At 42.5% G+C, this 25,586-nt stretch overlaps 3 protein-coding genes across 4 annotated transcripts in view; 2 read left to right on the top strand and 1 right to left on the bottom strand.

Moving 5' to 3' along the window:
• Window positions 1–9,614, top strand: part of LOC114660451 (F-BAR and double SH3 domains protein 1-like) — a 186,082-nt gene extending 176,468 nt beyond the window's left edge. For both annotated transcript variants that reach the window (XM_028813150.2, XM_028813151.2), the window contains exons 18-20: window positions 626–797; window positions 8,150–8,205; window positions 8,574–9,614. In XM_028813150.2, coding sequence (XP_028668983.1) covers window positions 626–797; window positions 8,150–8,205; window positions 8,574–8,618 — 273 coding nt within the window. In that variant the 3' untranslated portion in view covers window positions 8,619–9,614. The remainder of the gene's footprint in view (window positions 1–625; window positions 798–8,149; window positions 8,206–8,573) is intronic.
• The window catches only part of hdac3 (histone deacetylase 3), a 477,712-nt gene that overhangs the window by 340,636 nt on the left and 111,490 nt on the right, over window positions 1–25,586 (top strand). The window lies entirely within an intron of this gene.
• The window catches only part of rell2 (RELT like 2), a 30,280-nt gene continuing 26,615 nt past the window's right edge, over window positions 21,922–25,586 (bottom strand). Inside the window, exon 6 of the mRNA XM_051934223.1 lies at window positions 21,922–23,940. Within this exon, the coding sequence (XP_051790183.1) occupies window positions 23,343–23,940 (598 nt within the window). The 3' untranslated portion in view covers window positions 21,922–23,342. The remainder of the gene's footprint in view (window positions 23,941–25,586) is intronic.

A 25,586-nucleotide genomic window follows, 5' to 3' on the forward strand; every position in this document is an offset into this window, starting at 1 on the left:
GACAAAGTGAGGTAAAGCCGACCTGCTGTGCTTCTGCAGATGAAGCCTAGGAGGATGAATACGTAAAAGTAAACAGTGGATTAGTGCATTAAAAGCAATTCATACTTTATTACAAGACATTTGAAACTCATATATTAACATGACTAAATTTGTAATTGAATAAGTGGAAGAATAATTTCTGAAAATGCTGTTTACGTCATTGTTGAATAGATCCATAAAATGTAGGACGTTCCAAACTCCTGAATGCCAATATTAGAACTTAATATCATGTCTAGTAAACATTCAAAAGTTCAAACAAATGAATGTATAACTACCAGGGTGTTGTACCGTGTTAGCCATTATGCATGTAATGAGAAGTCAAGCAAGATGCCACCTTTTATTGGCCAAGTGAACCGATTACAACATGCAGGCTTTTCAAGGCAACTCCTGTCTGAAGAAGGGGCCTGAGTTGCCTCGAAAGCTGGCATATGGTCATCTTTTCAATGAGCCAATGAAAGGTGTCGTCTTGCTTGTCTTCTCACTACATGTATAGACACCATATATCTGGACTAGTGAAAATGAATCTGATCTGAACCTTCATTTTTGGATTCTTGTTATTTATGTACTGTTCTTTGTTTTGTGCCAGGAACTGTCTTCTCCCACACCTCCTCCCTTTTCTCCTCCGTTCTCTGGTCCTGGAGGAGCCACTTCTCCTGTACGATTAACATCATCTGCAAGGAGCACTCCGACTCGAGGACTAGAGGAGAGACTGCAAATGACATCCCTCGATAGCCTCCGAATAAGTGACAGCAAAACAGGTAATGGAAACCAGGCCAAGAATACAGTTTGTTCAAATCAGCTGAAGAATTACTAAACGTCGTCAATACAAGATTTAAAGCAGAAGGATGACCTGGCCTGGTACAATGCAGTTTAATTTTTATAAGCACCTTTTCCTTTGGATTTTTTCACCCTGCCTATCCAAAATTCTGCTTTCTTCTGAACGTGGAGCATTCACTAGGTCAGAGGTGGCGAACGCCAGGCCTCGAGTGCCGCAGTGGCTGCAGGTTTTCATTCTTACCATCTTCTTAATTAGTGAGCAGTTTTTGCTGCTGATTACTTCTTTTAATTAACGTGACTCAGGCCCCATAGATGTTTCTTTTTCTTTAATTAGCAGCCAAACAATAATGAGACACAAAACAAGCCACCACATAACCAGCTCCCCTGTGCCCATCACACAATATCTGAAATTAAAGAGAGGTGATCTCTCAGGTCACCAAAACATTTTGACATTGGTGCTCTTAGAAAGAACAGAAAAACAACAACAGTCATGGAAATGTGTGCTGTGGCAGAATGAGAGCAGCAACAAGCCATGGAATTAAATAACGGATTTAATTAACAGCAAGAATTGGCTTCTCATTAGATAGATAGATAGATAGATAGATAGATAGATAGATAGATAGATGTGAAAGGCACTATATAATTGATAGATAGACAGACAGACAGATAGATGTGAAAGGCACTATATAGCTGATAGATAGATAGACAGACAGATAGATGTGAAAGGCACTATATAACTGATAGACAGATAGATGTGAAAGGCACTATATAACAGATAGATAGATAGATGTGAAAGGCACTATATAACAGATAGATAGATAGATAGATAGATGTGAAAGGCACTATATAACTGATAGATAGACAGACAGACAGATAGATGTGAAAGGCACTATATAACAGATAGATAGATAGATGTGAAAGGCACTATATAACTGATAGATAGATAGACAGATAGATGTGAAAGGCACTATATAACTGATAGATAGATAGACAGACAGATAGATGTGAAAGGCACTATATAACTGATAGATAGACAGACAGATAGATGTGAAAGACACTATATAACAGATAGATAGATGTGAAAGGCACTATATAACAGATAGATAGATAGATGTGAAAGGCACTATATAACTGATAGATAGACAGACAGATAGATGTGAAAGACACTATATAACAGATAGATAGATGTGAAAGGCACTATATAACAGATAGATAGATAGATGTGAAAGGCACTATATAACTGATAGATAGACAGACAGACAGACAGATAGATGTGAAAGGCACTATATAACAGATAGATAGATAGATGTGAAAGGCACTATATAACTGATAGATAGACAGACAGATAGATGTGAAAGGCACTATATAACAGATAGATGTGAAAGGCACTATGTAACTGATAGACAGATAGATGTGAAAGGCACTATATAACAGATAGATAGATAGATGTGAAAGGCACTATATAACTGATAGATAGATAGACAGACAGATAGATGTGAAAGGCACTATATAACATAAATAGATAGATGTGAAAGGCACTATATAACTGATAGATAGATAGACAGACAGATGTGAAAGGCACTATATAACAGATAGATAGATGTGAAAGGCACTATATAACTGATAGACAGATAGATGTGAAAGGCACTATATAACTGATAGATAGATAGACAGACAGATAGATGTGAAAGGCACTATATAACAGAGATAGATGTGAAAGGCACTATATAACTGATAGGTAGATAAATAGATAGATACTTTATTAATCCCCAGGGGATTTTTATTGCATTAAGAAAGTGGAGTGAAATTGGTTGGAGTTTGAAGCCCCAGTTTAGCTGGTCATCTGTTAGCTTGTTTCACGTCTCATTTCTGCTTGGCTGTCATTTTATGAAGAAAGGAATCAATTCAGAGGGCTGAACTCTTCTAACTGGGCTATTAAAGTGATGGGGGGAAAGTTCATTAGCAGTGAAAACTGGTCACTGATTAGGAAAAGGGTTAGAATGAAATCCTGCAGCCACTGCGGCCCACCAGGCCTGGCGTTCAACACCCCTGCACTAGGTGAATACTAAGTGTTGTCTGTTATGTTTAATAAAGTAGTAGACCTTTGGGGAATGTTTTTCTAATTTTGAGGCATAACAAAATAACTATTATTAAGGTTTGAGCAAAAATGTTGTTGAGCTTAATTGTGTCACAACATTTTCAGCAGCAGAATTATTATATGTTTAGTTGCTCGTTTCAAAACAGCGAAATTGTTTGCTAAAAACATGATGTCTTGTTATTATAAATGTGAGTTTCAGAAGCCAACAAAATGACTTTTTTTGATTTTTGTTGTAGAGGTTCTACGGTATTTCCACGTCTACGTGAATTTTCCTTCCATTTCCATAGACTTGTTTTTCCCCTCACTATAAATGGGCCCATCCTAGGTGTGCACGAGTGTGCCCTTGCAGTATATTCGTCCTTGTAGTTCCTGCCTAATGCCAGGTTAGGTGACGGCCCCCTTGACCCTGCATTGGTTTAAAAAATGCAATTAATTAGTGAAATTATTAGAATGAGTTTATTAGAAGGTACAGCTTTGATATAACAGAAAGTTGGGATTTTAAAACAAAACTGTCGTCTCACTCCTCCTCCTCCTCCTCCTCACTCAGGGTACAAGTGCTTGTCAGGGTTGTGCTTACTGCCTCTCCTTCATTTACTGTACACAAGCGACTTGACTTACTTTTCAGTCAGTATGATAAAGTTCACCGTTGTGGGACTCTGACTTGATCTGTATATATGGCAGGCGACTGTTGGACTATCAGTGGTTTACCCTAACAAGTCTCAAATTAAATACCACTACAATAAAATGATTGCAAGGCCCCTTGTATACATTGAAAGCCATGTTGCAGAGATAGCTGAGAGCTTCTTCTGACCTTCTTCTCCCTCACCATACAATGATGAGACAACCCATTTGTCAGGCGTTTTATGTGACACAGCTGAAGAATTCCAAACTGTCACAGAAATGAAACTCTGCTTGTTGGGTATCTACAAAAAAAAATGTTTTGATGTCTTCATCAACAGATGATTCCTGTGCTTGGCATTGGCATTGCTTCTGAAGTTATAAAGTGCCACCTCCTCGCCATTTCACTCAGGACTTCCCAAATGAGTCACAAAGCCTCAAGCGTCTTCTCTAACTCTTGCCACTATGTCTGCTCCTTATTGTCTCACCGTTCCACTAGTAAAGGTTTAGGTCTGTCAAGAGCCGTACCTCCTGGGTTTTGCTGATTTGTTGATCGTGATCCATCATGTGCTGAATGATTTGTGTTTTACTCTTGACAAACTGTACATATCTCTCTCTTATATAAAAAAAAAATCCTGTGACGAGACTTTTTTGAGAGTTTTTTTTCAAGACCCGTGAGATGAGACTTTTGACATGAGATTGTTTCAAGTCCCGCCCTCCTCTCCACCATATTCAGTCACTCCCACGCTCCTCTCACCCCTCATTGGTGTGAGTGTTTTTGTCAGACGCAGTTCCTGTGCTCTCAGCTCTTATAAATTTTTACGTTTTCCTCACTTTAAGTTCCCAATAAAAGAAGATGTATTATGTCCAAATGTTATTGAAGAATTTCATCCTGAACGGTTATCAACAGAAGAAACGAGTACACGGGCAATCCTAGCTCCGAAACGAGTTAACGTGAAAATTGTTGATCGGTTTACGTGGCACATTGGTTAAATGAGAATCAATGGACTCTACTGAAACAGTTGGTGGTGATGGTGCAGAAGATGAAAACATCAACTTACAATATCATGAAGAATATCTACAACCGTTAACACCGTCCAGTCTTCCACCGGCCGAATTACTGTTGAAAGAAGGACGTATCCAAGAAAGGTAATGTAGTCCATCTTCAGAGGATAACATTAGACACCAAAGGAGATCTTGATATGCCATTCGTATTAAAACGTTAACCGTTTCCCATTTGAATAGATTTTGCAAAGACAATTAACAAATCTCAGAGCCAAACATTTGAAAAAGTCAGTTGGTTTATTAGAGAGAAAGAAATGAAATTCTCTCACGGGCAGCTATACGTTGCGTTGTCACGATGTAATTTCAAAGCCAAACAGAACGAAATCGTATAACGCAACGAAAAACTCAAACACAACATGAAACATAATTTACTTTCAAATTATTACGTTTTACTATTTTTAATATGGTTAATTACTCGCTGTAATGAAAAATAGTTACAGTGGAACCTCGGTTTGCGAGTAACTTGGTTTACGAGTGTTTTGCAAGACGACCTAAAATTTTTAATAAAGTTTGACTTTGTAAATGAGCGAGGTCTTGTAATACGAGTAGTATGTATACATTTTGTCTGCTGAGTGTCATGTGATCACAACTGAGCTGATGGTTCTTCTCTCTCTCTCTCACTGCGGGATTGTGGGTAATCGTCTCCTATTCTCCGTCTGAGTCGGCGTGACTCACTCATATAGTCAACATCTGTATGAGCGTATACTGTTTACTACAGCATTGTGCCTGTGTGTGTGTGTGTGCGTGCACACGCGGGTATGTGTGCTGTGATGTGTGAGTCCCCGTCTTGCACCCCAAAACACAAAGCTGATTCTCAGTACTTTAGCAACACCAGCTTTATTCAGCTTGAAACAACAACAGCGCTATTATTTATTGTAGCGGGATCTGCCACTCTCCTAGACACAGACACAGCAGTCAGGCAGGGCCGTGGCCAAGTAGTACGGTGCCCTGCACATTTATAATGTTCCTTGTTCTTTGTATTACCCATCGACGTCAGGCGCTTATAGCATGTCCGCGATCTTTTCGGATTCGCTTTTACGGTGAACTGCTACAGCGCTGGGAGACTGCGATTGCTTTGGGACGCTCTTCTGCGTGTCGTCCCGTTGTGTTGAATCCCACAAGAGTTTAGAAACTCACTCACACCAGCCATGATTCTTTTCAAAGGTAAAGTGCAGGTTAATTTGTTTGATATATTTTTACTTTATATTTTGTATTACAGTAATCCCTCGCTATATCGCGCTTCGCCTTTCGTGGCTTCACTCCATCGCGGATTTTATATGTAAGCATATTTAAATATATATCGCGGATTTTTCGCTGCTTCGCGGGTTTCTGCGGACAATGGGTCTTTTAATTTCTGGTACATGCTTCCTCAGTTGGTTTGCCCAGTTGATTTCATACAAGGGACGCTATTGGCAGATGGCTGAGAAGCTACCCAGCTTACTCATAAGTCCTCACAGGTGGCGCAGTGTTAGTGCTGCTGCTTTGCAGTAAGAGACTGTGGAAGATTGTGGGTTCGCTTCCCGGTTCCTCCCTGTGTGGATAGCGCTTTGAGTACTAAGAAAAGCGCTATATAAATGTAATGAATTATTATTATTATTATTTTCTCTTTCTCTTGCACTGACTTTCTGTGATCCTGACGTAGGGGGATTGAGCAGGGGGGCTGTTCGCACACCTAGACGATATGGACGCTAGTCTAAAAATGCTGAAAGATTATCTTCACGTTGCTATCTTTTGTGCAGCTGCACGGTGCTTCGCATACTTAAAAGCTCGAAGGGCATGTATTGATTTTTGCTTGAAAAACAAACTCTGTCTCTCTCTCTCTCTCTTTGTCTGCTCCTGACGGAGGGGGTGTGAGCTGCCGCCTTCAACAGCTTTGTGCCGCGGTGCTTCGCATACTTAAAAGCCAAACAGCCCTATTGATTTGTTTGCTAGAGATTGTTTTCTCTATCTATGTGACATTCTGTGCTCCTGACACGCACTCCTTTGAAAAGGAAGATATGTTTGCATTCTTTTAATAGTGAGACTGAACTGTCATCTCTGTCTTGTCATGGAGCACAATTTAAACTTTTGAAAAAGAGACAAATGTTTGTTTGCTGTGTTTGAATAACGTTCCTGTCTCTCTACAACCTCCTGTGTTTCTGCGCAAATCTGTGACCCAAGCATGACAACATAAAAATAACCATATAAACATATGGTTTCTACTTCGCGGATTTTCTTATTTCGCGGGTGGCTCTGGAACGCAACCCCCGCGATGGAGGAGGGATTACTGTAATCATTTTTATATGAATAGTTTTGGGTTGTGGAACGAATCATCTGAGTTTCCATTATTTCTTATGGGGAAATTCACTTTGATATATGAGCGCTTTGGACTGCGAGCGCGTTTCCAGAACGAATTCTGCTCGCAAACCGAGGTTCCACTGTAGTTCTTTTATGCATATGTAACAATTCCCATGAAAATAACAATCTGTTTAAATTGTACATCCACATCCTCATACACGAGCGGCAGAACCGCAAAGTGGCTAGTGCGTAGTGCCCGCACGGGAGTTGGCGAGGAAAGCAAGCAGGGGGTGAAGCCCCTTAGTTGTACTAAATTAACAAAATGGTCACATGGCTTTTGCAGGTCATGTTATTGCACTGTGACCATCTAGCGTTAGAATTGACCGTGGGAAGGAAGCAGGCGTGCAGGACCTGCCTTTCTTTAAGCAAGCTTCATCAGTCTGTGGTCAAGTGGAGAGCTTTAAGAGGAACTGAATACCGTTGGCCAACGGAGTAGACTCTACCGAGAATGCTGGATTGTTAAGGATGATAGAGAGAGGTGTTCTGTGATCTGAACTCGTAGAAGCCATCCTGGATCTGCTTTAGCGGCTTGACCTGGCGCATCATCAGACAGAAGAGCAATTCTGTGGGATTGTCAACCGCTGTGAAGACTCTGAGCTCTTGATGCCATTTCTTGATCTCCAGTTGCATCAGACCCAAGTGGAGTGTTACCAGACAGAAGGAATTACTGTTGTGATCTCTCAGAGTCGTATTATGGACACTCTTTATTTGTTTTGGATTGCCAGGGTTAGGTATAGTGATGGCTGCTTATATGCCTTGCAGATGCACCTCTCGCTGGCATCGCCAGAGTTGTTTTACAGCTGAACTACAGAGGAGACAAATTTTTCCTAATTTTCAAAATGCTATTTTTTTTTGTTTTCTATAAAAATCACGTTTGCATTAATACTTTTGTGTTGCAGCTTGTCGCTGCATTTTTCCAACAAGGTGGACTAAGATTGGTAAGAATTCCAGTTACATTGGCAATATGCTAAATGGTAGATAAAGTTGGTATGTCATAAGTGACGTGTCACACGCCACTTTCACATTGGGAACAGAACAGAGCAGCACATACTTTTGGCAGACATTCAATTTTACCAGCTTTCTTTTTTTCCCCCCCTGAAGTTTCCCAGGGATGTGTAAAAAACATTTTAAATTAATTTAAGAGCCGTTTTGCTTCAGAACGGCCCACCATCTAAAAGTGTTGTAATTCTAACTGTCTCGACTTTGCCTTCACAGAATGCGGCAGCAGTGCCCACAGCTCGCCCGATCTTTCTGTTCGAAGACTTCGGCCGGTTTGTATCATTTCTAATATAAAAATCTTATTTTTGTTTTTGCCTGTGCTTTAGTTGCTTTTGATGACCGACAATATGAAAATTCACATTGTAATTTTAAATCTCCAAAGTTTATAGATGTAGGATATTAATATGGGGTGTAAACAATATTTATGATTGATATCCAATTATTGTATGTACTGAAGGTATCAATCAAACTATTAAATCATCATATTTTGTCAAACACGGTGTATAATATTAATAATTCATTTTATTTATACAGTATAGTGCTTTCCCCCTGCTCTCCATCTTTTGATGCGAGTTCATTTGTGCTTTTATAACGTGGTCTCTCGCTTTCTTTTCTTTTTCGTTTTTTGTTTAATACACAGATGCGTGCCCCCCCCTTGCCCCCTGGGATGCAGAACGAGCCCTAGTTCTCTGAAAAGGCAATCAAAATGGCGGCTGCTTTTGTGTGTCTGTTTGATGCTCTCACCACACAGACATGGAATACGAGACATTTGTGCGGGAGCCGTATGCAGTATTCATTTCTTTTTGTGTGGTTTGTATTTGGGGTCAATTGAGGAAGAGGAGGAGGAATACTGATAACACTTGAAGTAATTGCTTTTGCTGCATTCAGCTTTCTAGCTTGACATCACCATTTGAGATTGTTGAAGGCGCTTACTGAAGCTGTGCAGGAGCCTGCTGTTTCCACTAAGAACACAGGCAGGGATGATGTAAGAGTTTGCATGAGGCTTTGGATGGACGCATAATCGTTTATAAGATTTCCTAGCAGTAGCTAATCCTGTGATTTAGAAAAGAGGTTTTATGTATTGTCATAGCCACAGAATGTGTTTTCCATCTTTTTCATCTTCATGCACCTTTTCCCTTTGTGAAAGAAGATCTCCATGCACAGTGCTGAAGCTTTGTTTGAGTATGCGGCTGAAAAATTTGACCTGAAAATGGCATCAGCTGAGAAGAGGATTCAGATGGATCTTGTCATCTCAAATACAGGTGGACATTTATAAAGTTGTAAAGGGGACATCTCATTTTTAAAATGACATATTCTGGTGTGCAAACCCAACAGCTAATATTGTTTGAATCTGTAAAGGCTCTGCGTTTATTGGGATTTATCTCTTTGAACGCCCAACTGATGATGCACAAGAATGTATTCACTGGTTGTGAATTGACGTTTCTCACTGTCACTGTGTTGTTGCAGTTTTATGTCTGTCACGTGTGTTAAATATTCGCTTTATGTTGTATAAGTTTATATGTAGTAACACCCAGGTTCATGCCTTCACACGTTGGCTCCTATTGTTTTATGATAACTTATTATATTTGAATATTTATGTTTTTGTCTAAGCTTAGAGATACTGTTCTGTTGTATGTTCTTACAGTCTTGAACATGTCATTGGGTAGTTGGTTGGTTGGTCGGTCAACAAACGGGACGCTGATCTGTAAGGGGGTCTCGGGGTCTGTATTGCCATCAATGCCTTCCTTTGCAGGGTGGCAACTCCCTTCAGTTTCTTTTAGGGCTTCTGCCATCTCCTGACATGCCATTGAGGTAGCTAGCGCCTTGTGTTGCACTTGTTAAGAAAAGTTACTTTAAAACGCCACAAATCAACTTCTCAGCTGTATTGTCGGGACGGACTTGTTTGTTTGTTTTTGTATTAAATGTTTTAGAATTCCTTTACTTTTGATTATGTTTATGATATCAAGGGTTTGTGTCTAATTAAAAAAAAAAAGAAAAACCTGTGTGTGGTGCGGTGTCTCTGTAAAAGAAAACTGATTTGATTTAATTAAAAAGAAGGTGTATTACATGTAATAAATGAGAATTCACAATTCGGAGCTCTGAAACTTGAAAGTTCGCTTTATGCAAAGGACCCAGGAGTCACAGTGGACTTTACACGCGATTTAAGGTGAGTAACCCGCTTAAGACCGAGACCTGATTTCTTAATAATCCGTGTTTACGTGCACAAGTGATCTTCTGGAGTTCTCCTTCATTAAACTGTACAAAAAGTAAAAAGAATTCAACGTCTTCACGGGCCATCGTGAGTCCAAAAACAAACAATGACGCCTCTGGAGATTTTCTTGCGTTTTATAAATGTGTTTAGCTAAACTGATGCTTTATTTATAGGTTTCGTTCACCAGGTTGGACGCAGCACACTCTTTTCTGCTTGGCACTGTGACTGAGCCTGTGAAGGAGCGGCATACTGGCACGTGTGCTTCTTGCTGCTGGAATGGTAAATAAAAATAGAAAGTAAGTATTGTGTTAGGTTAAAAGTAATCACATTACGTAAGGTGCTGTAAAATGTTACCCTTCTGTGTTGCTGAGCTTAGCCCTGTGTGTTCAGATCATCCACATACAGGGTGGTCCAGATCTAATTATGCTATTATGCAATTTTCATTAGATAGATAGATAGATAGATAGTTTATTTAATCCCAAGGAGAAATTCACATAAATGCCGGCTCTGCTGCCACGATACCGCCTTCTTACCTCGTCGGGTACATAGGGAACCACACTGGCACTGGCGTTTGTTCTCAGCGCTTGAAGTTGAGTACTTGAATAGACGAGTCTCAGCTTGTAAAAATCCATGCCCACGTTGTAAAAGTAAGTGTGTCCAGGGAACGAATCCACATAAAATAAAGTGATAGGAGTGATCAATAAAAAAGAGAAAAATAAAAGTAGAAAAATGAAGTCGTACACGGAGCTGCTGAAAAGGCTGCCACTCTCGGCGGCGCCTGATGCAAACTGAATTACGCTATAACTTATTAAGTTTATTACATAGAGAATTCACAAAAAATTATTTTTGTTGCTGATAAAAGTTGCATAGTTAGATCTGGACCACCCTATACATTTAGCGACTTTTTTGAAATATTGAGACAGATTATTTCAGCCAGTAGAAGGAGTGATGCGATCCCCCAAACATTTGCCTCTGGGGATTTGTTGAGCTGAAGTTTCCACCCATGGCTGCCGAAACACGAGTGCAAAAGAAAAACGTGTGCAGGCTGACCGAGTGTGGCGGACGCACGCAGAACACAAAATCCTCAATGGTAACCAGGTTAAGGGTTTACATGGCCACATAGTCAGATTATTCACTCATGTAATCAGCTTTCTCAGCGGCCAGTAACCTGAGTTCTCTAATCATCATTCGGGTTTATATGGGATTTTAGAAATCTGGTTTCTGTGAGTAACCCGGTTAGTGAAGCACACTGATCATCTACCTTGAGACCGTGTTCAGAAGACATTAAGGCGGCTAACTGAATATTAGGTTTCAGTGGGTAAAGAAACGAATCCCCCCCCCCTTTGAAATATTCCCATTTTTTTTTGCTTTACAGCCTTAAATGTAAACACACAAACTAATATTTCTTCCCAGCTTTACTTACTCAATGCCACCTCTAACATCCAAGTGAAAGAAATCAGAGCTACAGTTCAGAAAAATGATAAAAAATCAAAAACAAGAGATACTGAGATTAATAAAGGATCACCCCCCCATGTCATTTTGTTGACCCCCCTTTTGCTTTAATGACAGCCTTGAGTCTGTTGATTCTTCTCTATCAGCTTTGCACATCTAGATTGAGCCCACTCAATATTTGCCCCCCACTCTTCTTTACAGTTTAACTGTTCAAGTTCTCTCAAATTGGATGGTGAGTGTTGGTGGTCTGCTATCTTCAGATTTTTCCACAGATTTAGCTCTGGACTCTGACTGGACACACCAGGACATTCACTTTTTTCTCCTTCAGCCATTGGATGGTCAATTTTGCTGTGTGCGTCAGGTAGTTGTCGTGTTGAAAGGTGAACATTCTGCCCATCTTCAACTTTCTGGCAGAGGGTAGCAGGTTTTCCTCAAGAATCTGATGGTATTTTGCCCCATTCATTTTTCCTTCTACCCTAACGAGAGCCCCAGGCCCCCCACAACAAGATGTTGTCCCCTCCATGCTTTATCATAGGTGTGGTGTGTTGTGGATGGTGAGCTGCACTGGATTTCCGCTGGGTGTAGCGTTTGATTTTGGTCTCATCTGACCAGAAGACCTTTTTTCCACTTGGCATCAGAATCTTCAAACTCAGACGAGCCTTAATGTGGCCTTTCTTGAGAAGTGCGACCCTCCCGAACAAGTCAAAATTGTGGAGCACTTGTGAAATTGTTGTCACATGCACACTATTAATGACCACTCTTTGCCATCAGATCCTGGAACTCCTTCAAAGTGTCCATTGGCCCCTTGGTAGCCTCTCTTACCAGTTTCCTCCTTGCTCTTCCATCCAGTTTGGAGGGTCCTAGTAGTACCAAACACTTCTTTATGATGGACTTTACTGGGCTCCTTGGGATTGATAAAGCCTTTGACATTTGTTTGTCTCCATCTCCTGCCTCATGTCTGTCCACAACTCTATCCCTGAGATCTTTTGAAAGTGTCTTGCCACCCGTAGTCAGTTGTGTGCAGTCAGTTGCACTACCAAGCAAGGGAATGAATGCTCCAGGAACTGCTTCACTAATCACACTCATTACAATTGATCACTGGTGGAAGGAAGCCAGTAACCGCAATGGAAATGGTGGGCACTGACACCTGAGTGAGTTTGGGGGGTCCTTTATTAATCTCAGGATTTCTTGTTTTTGATTTTTTAAAATTCTTCTGAACTGTAGCTATGATTTCTTTCACTTGGATGTTAGAGATTGCATTGAGTAAGTAAAGCTGGAAAAAATATTAGTTTGTGTGTTTTCATTTAAGGCTTTAAAGCAAAAAAAATGGGAATATTTCGAATGGGGGGATTCTCTTCTATGCCCACCATATATAGCGCCCTGATGGGTACAGTCAGAGTCCAAAGGGGGTTATGTCAAAGCACACTGCTGAGACACAGCAGCACCAGAAGAAAGTCCAGAGAAAGGGCCACCAGGACGATCCCAGGACTGACAGGTGTGAGGAAAGTTTAACAGAAATTGAACCTTTTGAGTTGAAGTAAACAGAAATTAAGAGTTGACACCATCAAAGTGTCTACAATTCTGAATGGCATTGGTACAGTGGTGCCAGGCTGTTTGTTTAAAATGAATTCAATAAGAAGACAGACACATGTGGGAAAATTATTAAGAAGAAACTTGAACTCTGTCTTCTTTACCCAGTGAGCCACGTGGAGTAATTCGGCGAGTTGTGCGGCGGGGCCTTCACACCTCCATTTGATGTCATTTTTGGAGGACTTGGATGGACAGGACTGGCGAGGTGCCCTTGACATTTTCCTAATGTTTAAAGCACAAGAAACAACTGCTGCAATAAACCTTTGAAGCTGATGAACCTGCAATTCTTTATCATTCTGTATAAAACGGAGAAAGGCAATCATTATTCTACATCAGTCAATCCACAAAGAAGCGAGGGCAGACGTGTTAAAAATGCATAGCTTTATTTGAATTGTCCTCTGACCTCATTGTACACATTGGTTTTATATTGCAGCATCTCAACAGTTTGAATCAGAATTCTTAACCTCAATGTTTTAGGCTGTAATATTTTCTAATTCTTCACCCCGTTTGCTAACATACTAGTAAGAGGCAATCTGTTTCATCGCCTTTTCCTTTTTTTTTTTTATAGTTGTAAATTCATGCAGAGATACATTTTTTGTTAAGGCCACTATACGAAGACCTTTGTATTACACAAGAAACTAACATTTCTGTGATCAGCTTTACTCTAACCATACGATATTGTTGCTGCTTTTGGTGATTGCAGGATACAAGATGGTGGGTCGTCTGGTGAAGCGAAACGGGATGTCTTCGTCCGGTGCGTATGAAGAATACTTGCATCTACTCGGGCTCGGCAGTGCGTGAAACTCGTGTAGAACGGAATGGCGTACAGTTGATGCCAACGCCTCCAGCCCCTCGGTGAATATGTTGACTTGGCGGTAGTTGAGTTTGATTTGTGAGCAGTCGTACATAAAGGTGTTCAGTTGGCGAGGCGTTTACTGACTGGTGTACCGTATTGATGCTTGGTGGAGAAGTGAACTACAAACGTGGGCCGTTTTACTAAAAGGCGAATTGTGAAACTGCTTGGCTGCTGTAATGCGAGTTTGGATTTACCAACGTGTATTTAAAGCGACTTCCCTTATCTTATGGCCTCACCCGTAATATTGAAGCAAAAACAAAAGGGTTTAAAGTGCATAAACACTGGTTGATGACATTCTTACATTGCCTAGTCTCAAACTTTACGTTTATTTAACACGTTCTACAGGCAGGCGACCTTGTGTTATAACGCTCTCTGAATTGACCGATCTCTTCTTCTGTTTATTTCTTTAATGGCTGCTTTACTGATTTCTTCTTTTTTCTTCTAAGCATTTCCAATTTCTGTCCCAAACTCTTTAGGGTTCGCTTCATCATCATCATCATAATAATAATAAAAAAAAATGCTCAGCTGTTTTTATACAATATGTAATATTGGGAGAAATGTCTCTCCTGATACAGGAGAATAGAACTATAAAATCCCAAGGATGGCATGATTAAATCTTTGTGTTTTTCCAATATGACAGGGGCGTACCTACTGGCTTCCATCTCCAAAGACGCACATTTTTCAGCCTGAATTTGGTCATCTGATTGGGGCAGAGATGAAGCCAGCTGGGCCTGTGCCAACTACGGTGTGCCCACACGCGTGTGTTTCGGGGGCCGAACAGAAGAGCTTCAGTGCAGCAGTGCCAGCCTGGCTGGGCACCCGAACCGAGTGACATGTAAGCATTCTGATTCTTAATTGTCTGTTCACATTTGATGAAGTGAAGCAGTTCGGAAATGAGACGCCAACCTCTAGGAAAACTGGCATCCATGGTAAGGCCTCGAGACCACTGGAGTTCATTTGAAACTGAGGCAACTGGAATTTCACCTCTTCTTAAATTATTCTTAAAACAAATCAAATGTGCAACGTGAAATCCGGCCTAAGAAATGTACACTTGGACTCAGAACTTGTGTCTAAAAAGCTAAAACTTGACGTGTTTGGCAGGCAGGAGGCACTGATTTTTTTATAAAAGGCATGAATGCGGATGCGCAGGACAGGAGGACGCGTCTACAGCCTCCATTTACTTGTTTCACTGCACATGATAATTAGTTAGTCGACCGTTTTCTTACCCGTTTTGGCCTGAACGGGGCTGCAGGGGGGTCTTCTGGAGCTTATCTCAGCTAGCATAAGGCGCAAGGCAGGAACAAACCCCTGGACAGGGAGGGTGACAGTCCATCTCAGGGCAAACACGCACACACACAAGGACCAATTTAGGATCAGCGGTCCACCTAACTGGCATGTCTTTGGACTATGGGAGGAAAGCCACACAGACACGGAGGGAGAATGCGGGACACAAACCCTGGTCTCCTTACTGCCACTGCACCACCCCATGGTATTTAGATCAAGTGATACATGAAGAAGTAAAAGTTCAAAAATAATATTCTAAATGAAGTACCTCAAAGTAACAACCGCTATACAGTGTGCCAACTTAAACTGCCAGAAGGGCATCCTTCTTTGTGTCGATCGCTGCCAATAGAAGCTATTAAATGAAGGCCTTACCAAATAAAAAGGGCACATGCGTTTTAAAATGTACGAGTCTCTGATCAGTCCAGTGTGTTACTTTGTGATGCCCATCTTTACCCAACCCAAGGTGCAAAAGGTGAAAACCTGCGTTATGCCCAAATGAAGCTGAGTTGTCAAATTCAGAATCTTTCAGCCTTGAGTGGGTTATTCTAATAAGATGGCACACCGAGATGCCGATGGTAAGACAGGCAGACGTTTTGGGAAATAAAAGCTTCCATCCAGACCTCGGAATGTTGTGTGCAGAAGCAGTAGGTTGGCACGCGATGAGTTGGTGCAGATGTTCTGATCTATTCATCCAGCTAATGTCGTTTGTACTTTGCATTATGGGAATTGTTTTGCTTGTGTGCACCCCACCAGATTTATCACAAAGTATTACAGTTTGAGGCGCCTTCTGCCCGTGGGCATTAAAGGTGCGTGGTATGAGTGTGCCCTGGACATTCGATGGTTCAAAAGTGAATCAATGCACAGATATTTTTGGTTTCCATGCATGTGAGTCAGTTTTTGGATTTTGTTTTCTGCATCTTTATGTGAATTACTTCTGTGTTTAGTCATTTTGTAAAATTTATACTTGGCATTTCACATGAGAACTTGTTCCAGTGCCCTGTGGCTGCACTCAGTGAAGAGTGCCATACAGAAGTAAAGTGACTTGATGGTGAGGCATTTGATTTAGGGCTGGTAACATTGCCCTGGGCCTACTGGTGCCAAGGCTGCCTGTAACCCGGCACTGGAAAAAGCAGGTGCAGAAAATGTCTGGGTGAAATGAAGCCGTTACTAATTCAGCCATTATGTGAAGTGAACCAGCGTGGATGGCGAGCAGTTACAGTGCAGTCCAAATCGTCGCCAAGGTCAACTGCCGAAACAGTTGACAATCCGCTAATTGACGGCTGGTCCAAAGCTTCGGCACAAGTTAACGTCTTTTGTGAAGTCTGGAAAAAGATTTTTATTCTCGTCGTCTCCTGTCCAGGATTTACTCTTTGAGACGCCCTGCATTTACTCTTTCAATTAACCAACTGACTGCACAGAAGGGCATTTGTGCAGAGCAGATCTGAGCCTTCGCAAAGTGCCAGGGGTACCATGTGATGGTCTCATGCGTGTGCCAAGTCCAAAGCTTTCCTTTTGAGTTGGACTCTTTATTGCTGCAGACATCCATGATCAAGTGAAGGGGATTCCCTAAAGAGCGAAGTGGAGCTCTTCTGATTATTTTATATCCAGTAAGACACCTTAAATCATGGGGGGGGGCAATCACAGCAGGAAAGGGGGTGCAAACTGGGGATGCAGTGGATTATGTGAGTTTGGCAAGTGGAGGGGCTAAGTGGCCAAATACGGCAACAAGAGCGCGTCTTCAGATTTACTGATTTGACTGCGTCGGCCCTCTTAATTACGTTTCTGGGCTTCTCCTGTGGTGTTGTTACTCGCGTGTGTAACTCCAACACGTGGCTCCTGTCCAGCCCCATGACTCCTATATAGAGTGCCTTTCATAGTGATCTACCCATCACATGTTGACTTGTTGGAATTAGAATTGGCATTAAACTGGAATGTCAGGAAACAGAACTTAATTCAAATAAAGTCCACGAAATTCCACTTTCTAAGATAATTTGACTTGATTTGCTGAAGAGTTTACAGTACATTAGAAATTATGAGTCACATATCAGCGTGAGCTCCTAACCTCTCACTCTATCTAATAAATCACAAACTGAAGAATAATGTCTGCATTATACATTCGGCATGTGAATTTCACAAGTAAAATATGAAATGTGATTGTCTCATTCACATGTGTCACCCTGCACATTAACGTCCCCAACGACATTTTCTTTACGTCCCAAGTTACCAAAGGCTGACAAGTCTGATTCCTCTCCTGTACTGGAAGGACAACTCAAACCACATGTGAGTATCTGGCTGGTCCTGCCTCGTCTGCTCCGTGTTTGCTGGTAAGACATTTAGACCTGAGAGATGCAATCTTAGTGATGCCAACTTTCAGGAAATGATTGTTTGATGAACTAAAAAGTGAATTTATGTGAATGAAATACAAGAATGAACACGATGATATATTTATAAATATTAACTGCTCAAAAAAATTAAAGGCACCACTTTATAATCCGAGTATCACATCAAGTCAGTGACACTTGTGGGCTACTGATCTGCTCAGTGAAGTAGCAGAGGGGCTCATTCATCAGTTTCAGCTGCTTTGGGGCACTAGAGGGGCAACACTGAGAAGACCCCCAAAACAGGAATGAATGGTTTAACAGGTGGAGGGAGGCCATTGACATTTTTCCCTCCTCATCTGTTTTGTCACTCGTTTTGCATTTGGCTACGGTCAGTGTCACTGCTGGTAGCACGAGGCCATACCTGGCCTGGACAAGGGAGGGACATCTGTCCCAGGGTGCAGCATCCAGGGGGCACCAAATTGATGTTACGAAACTTCCCTATTGCATTTTGGCAAACAGGAGGGGGTGCAAAATCTTCAGCTGTTCCCGGGTGCTGAAAACTTCAGCTACGCCTCTGCTGGCAGAGCCTACAAAATGACCTCCAGCAGGCAGGCAGGCAGGCCACTGGTGTGAATGTCTCTGACCAAACAATCAGAAACAGACTTCGTGAGGGTGGCCTGAGGGCCTGACTATGTCCTCTAGTGGGCACTGTGGAGCTCGACTGGCATTTGAATACCAGAATTGGCGCCCCATGCTTTTCACAGATGAGAGCAGGTTCACCCTGAGCACATGTGACAGATGTGAAAGGGTCTGGAGAAGCCGTGGAGAACGTTATGCTGCCTGTACCATCGTTCAGCATGACTGGTTTGGTGGTGGGTCCGTAACTGTCAGTTTGGGGAGGCACATCCAAGGAGGGACACACAGACCTCTACAGGCTAGACGACAGTGGGCACCTTGACTCCCATTAGGTATTGGGATGAAATCCTTGGACCCATTGTCAGACCCTATGCTGGTTCCTCCTGGTGCACGACAATGCCCGGCCTCATGTGGTGAGAGGATGAAGGAATTGATACCATTGACTGGGCCCAAAAATAGAACACCTCTGGGTGGGACATTATGTTTCGGTCCATCTGACGCCTCAGCCTGTCCAGAAGCTCAGTGATACCCTGGTCCAGATCTGGGAGGAGATACCCCAGGACACCATCTGTCATCTCATTAGGACGTTGTCAGGCATGGGGGGGGCGTCATACAAACTACCGAGTACGATTGTGAGTCGCTGCAATGACCTTTCGGCCAAATGGACTCGCCTGCCGCCTCATTTTGTTCCCTTTGATTTTCAGGGTGTCTCTCTGTTGGTTCATTATCTTCATTTCCATCCTTTTGTTCCTCACACATCACCATACCAGTCGATAAGCAGTAGAGATGGCCAGCAGGATTTGTTTTTTATTCCCATTGAGATGTGATGGGTTTTCAAGGTGTGCCTTTCACTTTTTTGAGCAGTTTTTCATTTATTTTATATTTTGTGATTGAGGCCTGTATCACGTGGTGGCATTTCTCACGTTGAACTGGTAATCGTACCCTGGTATTAACTTTATATTCTGATACTTCTGGCCGGGGTCACTCGTCATTTATCAGTTGTTAATGTGCAGTTCTCACTTTTATCTACTTAACTTGTCATCAACTGTTTTCCAAGCATTACTTGGTATTTGTAAGGCACCGTAAAAGAAATATCCGTTCATGAAATCCGAAATAAATGCTCAGAAACAGCAATAAATATAAATCGGCAGAATTACAATCGAATTCCACTTCCTGAAACTGCAATTCAGTTCCAGTTCAGTTTCCTGTGGTGGTGGTGGTTGAATTCCAGTTTCACTTCCATTTCTTTGCTTGAATTGAATTGACGCCCCAGCCCTGGCTGTGACTGGCAAGCAAAACTTCTGTCTTCCTTATCTGAAAAACGGCCGAACGTATTTAACAGCAGACATACATGTGGTGTGGCGAGTCCTGCGGTGTTCAGTGGTGTCTGTCTGACATTTCTCTTCTGACTTGCAGTACAAGTGAGAGTAACGCTTTGGGAGTGTTGTAATCATTTTCTGAGATTTTTCAAGTAAGGAAGACAGAAATTTCAAAAGTAAGGTAGCTCTGCTCACTAATATGGCGCCACAGAAGGGGACGTGTTGCATAACTAATACAGTAGTTCCCTAATGGGTAAGAACTGTTTGGATGGTTTCCTAAATGTTACTGAAGGTACACATCAACATCTCAAATTCACTTGTTTTCCCCATTGAAACGCATTGGGAGAAACTGAAGCACATGCAAGTCACAATTTCACAGAACAATGAGGACCCCATAATATGTGTTGGCACAGACTGTGCCAAAAGGCTGTGTGTGTGTGTCTGTATGCACAGGCAAGACAAAGGATAACTGCTGTGAATATTAATAGCATCGGGGGGTAACCTCACGGCTGTGAGGTGTATGGAGGACAGACCACCACGCCAAAGTCCTGCAGCCAATGCCAGGCGCTTATCAGAAATATGAGTGCGAGATTCCACCTGCAGTGTGTCCACTAGGGGTGGGCTGTGTTCTTACAACAAAACGCAAGCCCCCTTGGCAGGAGTAGAGTAGAATGTCTGAACACAGGATATCTGAGCATAGCTCTTCATGCCAACAGTGTAGCCATCTGTCACTGGGGAGGATAATCACCTCTAACGTGACCAGGAAGGTCCTGCACCAGTTTGGGGGCTTGGGAGGGCATGGCAGTGTAGTGTAGCCTCTAAAGGGCATGGGATTTCAATCCAGTCGAGGATTTGTGGAATGTCGAGGAGCAAATTAGGCAGGGTGCAGATCTTACAACAGCTGTGGGAGATTTTGGAGTTGACATAAGCCAGCTTCTGATACCTTGCTGGGTCTGTGACCTGAGGTGGCCAAATGGAGTAAAGTGGCCCGACAGAGTGGAAGTGCAGACCGCAGTACCAATGAAGTCAGTCACATAATGCCCCAACTTCACAAAACACGCATTGTACTAGACTGTGGTTAAGATTAGGGTTGTGGCAGGGTCATCTGACGCAAAGGGCATCTGGTGACTGACATTGTGGGCATCATCTGACCTACAGTATGTCACAGGTACTGCAGGCTGCAGCCAGACCCTTCTCAAGTGGCCACTCCAGGTCAGTCCAGAGAGGCCTGTAGCTAGAGCCGTGTGTGAACGACGCTGGCGCCCCCGTGTGTTCATGGTCTGCTGTAACACTGAATCTGATCCCCATTCATTTATAGCTGGGGTCTGCAGAGTGGGTCCTGGAGGGCTGTGGTGGCAGCAGATTTTTGTTCCAACTCAGTTGCTTAATTGGAAATGAGTCCTTGCCAAAAACTGATCTTATTTAATTGTATGGCTTGGGACGGTATAGTAGTCTAGTATTAGTATTATCTGCACAGTGCCCATTGCACTGGCATTCTTGTTTGCACCAGCCTGTGATTGCATTATTTGTATAGTATTTGTTATTTTTGTACAGTGTGTACTTTAATGTTTGTATTTAACTTGGTATAATTCTTGGCTAGTGGTACTAACATTTCCCACTGAATCAATAAAATATCTATCTATCGATCTATCTAATATAGTGCCTTTCATATCTATCTATCTATCTATCTATCTATCTATCTATCTATCTATCTATCTATCTATTTAATATAGTGCCTTTCCTATCTATCTGTCTAATATAGTGTCTTTCATATCTATCTATCTATCTATCTATCTATCTATCTATCTAATATAGTGCCTTTCATATCTATCTGTCTAATATAGTGTCTATCTATCTATCTATCTCTATCTATCTATCATATAGTGCCTTTCATATCTATCTATTTAATACTGTATAGTGCCTTTCATATCTATCTATCTATCTATCTATCTATCTATCTAATATAGTGCCTTTCATATCTATCTGTCTAATATAGTGTCTATCTATCTATCTATCTCTATCTATCTATCATATAGTGCCTTTCATATCTATCTATTTAATACTGTATAGTGCCTTTCATATCTATCTATCTATCTATCTATCTATCTATCTATCTAATATAGTGCCTTTCATATCTATCTGTCTAATATAGTGTCTATCTATCTATCTATCTATCTATTTAATATAGTGCCTTTCATATCTATCTATCTATCTATCTATCTATCTATCTATCTATCTATCTATCTATCTATCTATCTATCTATCTAATATAGTGCCTTTCATGTCTGTCTGTCTATCTATCTATCTATCTAATATAGTGCCTTTCATGTCTGTCTGTCTGTCTATCTATCTATCTATCTATCTGTCTGTGTATTCTGCCATGTCTTAGATGTTTTTTTCTTCTCTCCAGTGACTCTTCTTCACTTCCGTTTCCTTCACAAATATTTCATTCACAATGGAGGACACACTCCGGTGTAAAGGGAGACCACTTGGATGACAGAACTGCTGGTCCCTTTGTCATTTTTATCTAATAAGGAGCCATTTAAAACCTGCAAATGCGAATGCAGCTGTTTAAGACTAAAGTCAGCAATTAAAAGTGGCAGGACCACTAAAATTGTTGCTTGTGCAATAACAGACTTCCCTGTAAGAAACTGGGGTGGAACAAACAGCAACCTGCAGCCCACCAAGCCTGTCTTTGCAGACCCCTGAATTAAAGAATCTTCCGGTGGTGTGGTGTGGTGAGGTGGTGCAGTGGTTAGCTAGCAATGCTGCCTGATGAATCGACCATCCTTGGTTTGTATCCCTGGTCTTTGTGACGTTCACACATTCCTCCCATGGGTTTCCCACCCACGCCCCCAAAGATGTGCCCGGTAGGTGGACGTGTGACCCTAAATGTACCTCCATAAGAGTGCACGGACCTGGGGATGGACTGAATTGCTGCTTCTGCCCAGTGCTGCCATGGCCTTGAATTGGACTCGCCGACTTTGAAATCACAAATCACCTGGTGTGCCTTACAGAAGCTTTAAGCCAATCAAAGTGACGCTCGTTTTTCAAACCCATTCCCTCTAATCCTGAATTTTGTGTGCGGGTCGGCGTCCCGTATGTGTGCTGAGGTTCACCTCCCGTGGAGAAGGAGACTGCGAGAAGCTGCTTATGTTACAAGGCCGGGCAGAGCAGATGCGGTTACTGCAGCCGTCCTCCGCCTGCCATCCCGTATTCAGACGCCCTTCTAGTTGACGTGGCCTTCATTGATTATTTGCGATGAGTAATGCGAAGCCGCTGGCTGCCATGGCTCTCGAAGTCGCCCTTTCTGTGCCCTTCGTTCACGATGCTCCTAAACTTTTTCTGAAGCCGGGAGCCTCTCGTTTGTCCATACGGTAAATAAATGTACTCTCCAGTCCATTTTGCGCTCATCTTAGCTGATGCATTGTGCTCTCCTCTGCACATTTTCTACGAGGCTTTAGTAGCTCGTTCAAAACAGACGTGCATTCTTAATTTCTTCACGTGACTTTCTCTCTTTGTTTTCCGCCGTTTTTGTTTCACGTTAAAAGATAGGCTGGTTCTGGGGAGACGTCCACCAGGCAGCGTCTGAGCCTGTCCTCCCGACGTACCAACATAAAAGGAACTGTTGGGGAAGATTGACGACACGCTTAATACACTGGACCAGCATTTAAGGGATAATTGGGTGACCCCCCCACCCACCCCACCGTCAAGGGTCTCCTGGTGTTCAGTTCTTCTTCTACCATTTCGAGTGGAGACTGTGAGCAATGGCGCGCTTGCGGTTGTTGTTCTCCGCCATTTGATGGCTGCGAGGCGACTTGTCAGGGTCCTCCGTCTGACTCACTCGACAGTCCTTGATATCCTCCATTTGGACCATGTCGTCTTTAAGGTCCTCCATTTGAGTGGTCCCGTTGGTCAGATCCACCATTTCATAGCAGATTTCTCTGGATGAGGAGACGAGAGTCGGAGTTTCTGTCAGATCCACCGAGTCGCGAGAAGACAAATCACCAAGCCGCTCCCCCACCTTGGAGACCCCCCTGTCGTCGGGGTCCTCCGCCTGCACTTCCTCCTGGGTTGGCTTTGAATTGAAGTCGGCCTGATCCTCGTCCTTCTGGCCAGGAGTGTGGGTCTCATCGGCGGAGACCCCCTTAAACATGTCCTGAAGTGTGCACTTGTCGTGCTGCTCCGACTCTGGCTGTGACAATCCTTCAGCCTTCAGTGTTACGCCATCGGCGATGTCTTCGGACGAGTCTAAGCCCGATTTGGTTGGATCTGTGCGTGGGGGGCTTTCCGTCTCCTGCAGGCTGGGCTTCTTCCCAATGTGGGTGACTCGGAACCTACAAACAAAAGAAAAGAGCACTCAGGGAGGAATTGTCATTTAGAGGAGACTCGAAATCGTGTGACATACCGTCACCCCCCAGCAACTGAATTACAAAGTGTTCGAGATTTGAACATTTCATCATGGAGTGTCTCTTGTATCATCATGGACCACCACACGTATTCATCGACTGGAGATGGTTATTTGACAATCGCATGAGAGCCTGCTGCTAAGCTATGGCATCCTGCCTCCGAGAGCCCCACCGTAGTGACGAGCGTCTCGACTCACTTTACGGGTTCGATGTTTTCAGACATCTCACTGAAGCCCTCCATTTGATTTGTTGATGGCAATAATAAAATAAATCTTTCAAGAACAGGAGTCGCCTTGGAACGAGTCACAAAGTTTATTACCAACCAAAGTTTGGGCAGAATATCTGCTACGGTGCATCTTAGAAAGTTCTCGATGTACGCTCAGTAATCCAGGTAAGTTGATTCAGTTCATCTGGACGTAGTTCTTTTCCAGGGAGATACAGTCATATGAAAAGTTTGGGAACCCCTCTTAATTCTTTGGATATTTGTTTCTCATTGGCTGAACTTCCTTTTAATATCTGACATGCCTTATGGACACAGTAGGATTTCAGCAGTGACATTAAGTTTATTGGATTAACAGAAAATATGAAATATGTATCATAACAAAATTAGACAGGTGTATAAATGTGGGCACCCAACAGAGATATGACATCAATACTTAGTTGATCCTCCTTTTGTCCTCTAGACGCTGTCCTCCTATAGCCTCTGATGAGTGTCTGATTCTGGATGGAGGTATTGTTGACCATTCTTCATACCAAATCTCTCCAGTTCAGTTCAGTTTGATGGACAGCCTGCTTCAAATCATCCCATAGATTTTCAATGATATTCAAGTCAGAGGACTGTGATAGCCATTCCAGAACATTGTACTTCTCCCTCTGCATGAATGCCTTTGTAGATTTCCAACTGTGTTTTGGCTCATTGTCTTGTTGGAATATCCAAACCCTGCGTGATTTCAACTTTGTGACTGATGCCTGAACATTATCCTGAAGAATTTGTTGATATTGGTTTGAATTCATCTGACCCTCGACTTTAACAAGGGCCCCAGTCCCTGAACTGGCCACACAGCCCCACAGCATGATGGAACCTCCACCAAATGTGACAGTAGGTAGCAGGTGTTTGTCTTGGACTGTGGTGTTCTTCTTCCGCCGTGCAAAGTGCTTTTTGTTCTGACCAAGTAACTCAATTTTTGTCTCATCAGTCCAAAGCACTTTGTTCCAAAATGAATCTGACTTGTCTAAATGAGCATTGGCATACAACAAGCGACTCTGTGACGTGAGTGCAGAAAGGGCTTCTTTCTCATCACCCTGCCATACAGATGTTTGAACTGTAGAACGATGTACAGATACACCATCTGCAGCCAGATGTTCTTGCAGGTCTTTGGAGGTGATCTGTGGGTTGTCTGTCACCATTCTCACAATCCTATTCATATGCCGCTCCTGTATTTTTCTTGGCCTGCCAGACCTGCTGGGTTTAACAGCAACTGTGCCTGTGGCCTTCCATTTCCTGATCCCATTCCTTACAGTTACAGAAACTGACAGTTTAAACCTCTGAGATGGCTTTTTGTAGCCTTCCCCTA

Source organism: Erpetoichthys calabaricus, chromosome 11 (genome assembly GCF_900747795.2).
Source record: "Erpetoichthys calabaricus chromosome 11, fErpCal1.3, whole genome shotgun sequence".
NCBI lineage: Eukaryota > Metazoa > Chordata > Cladistia > Polypteriformes > Polypteridae > Erpetoichthys > Erpetoichthys calabaricus.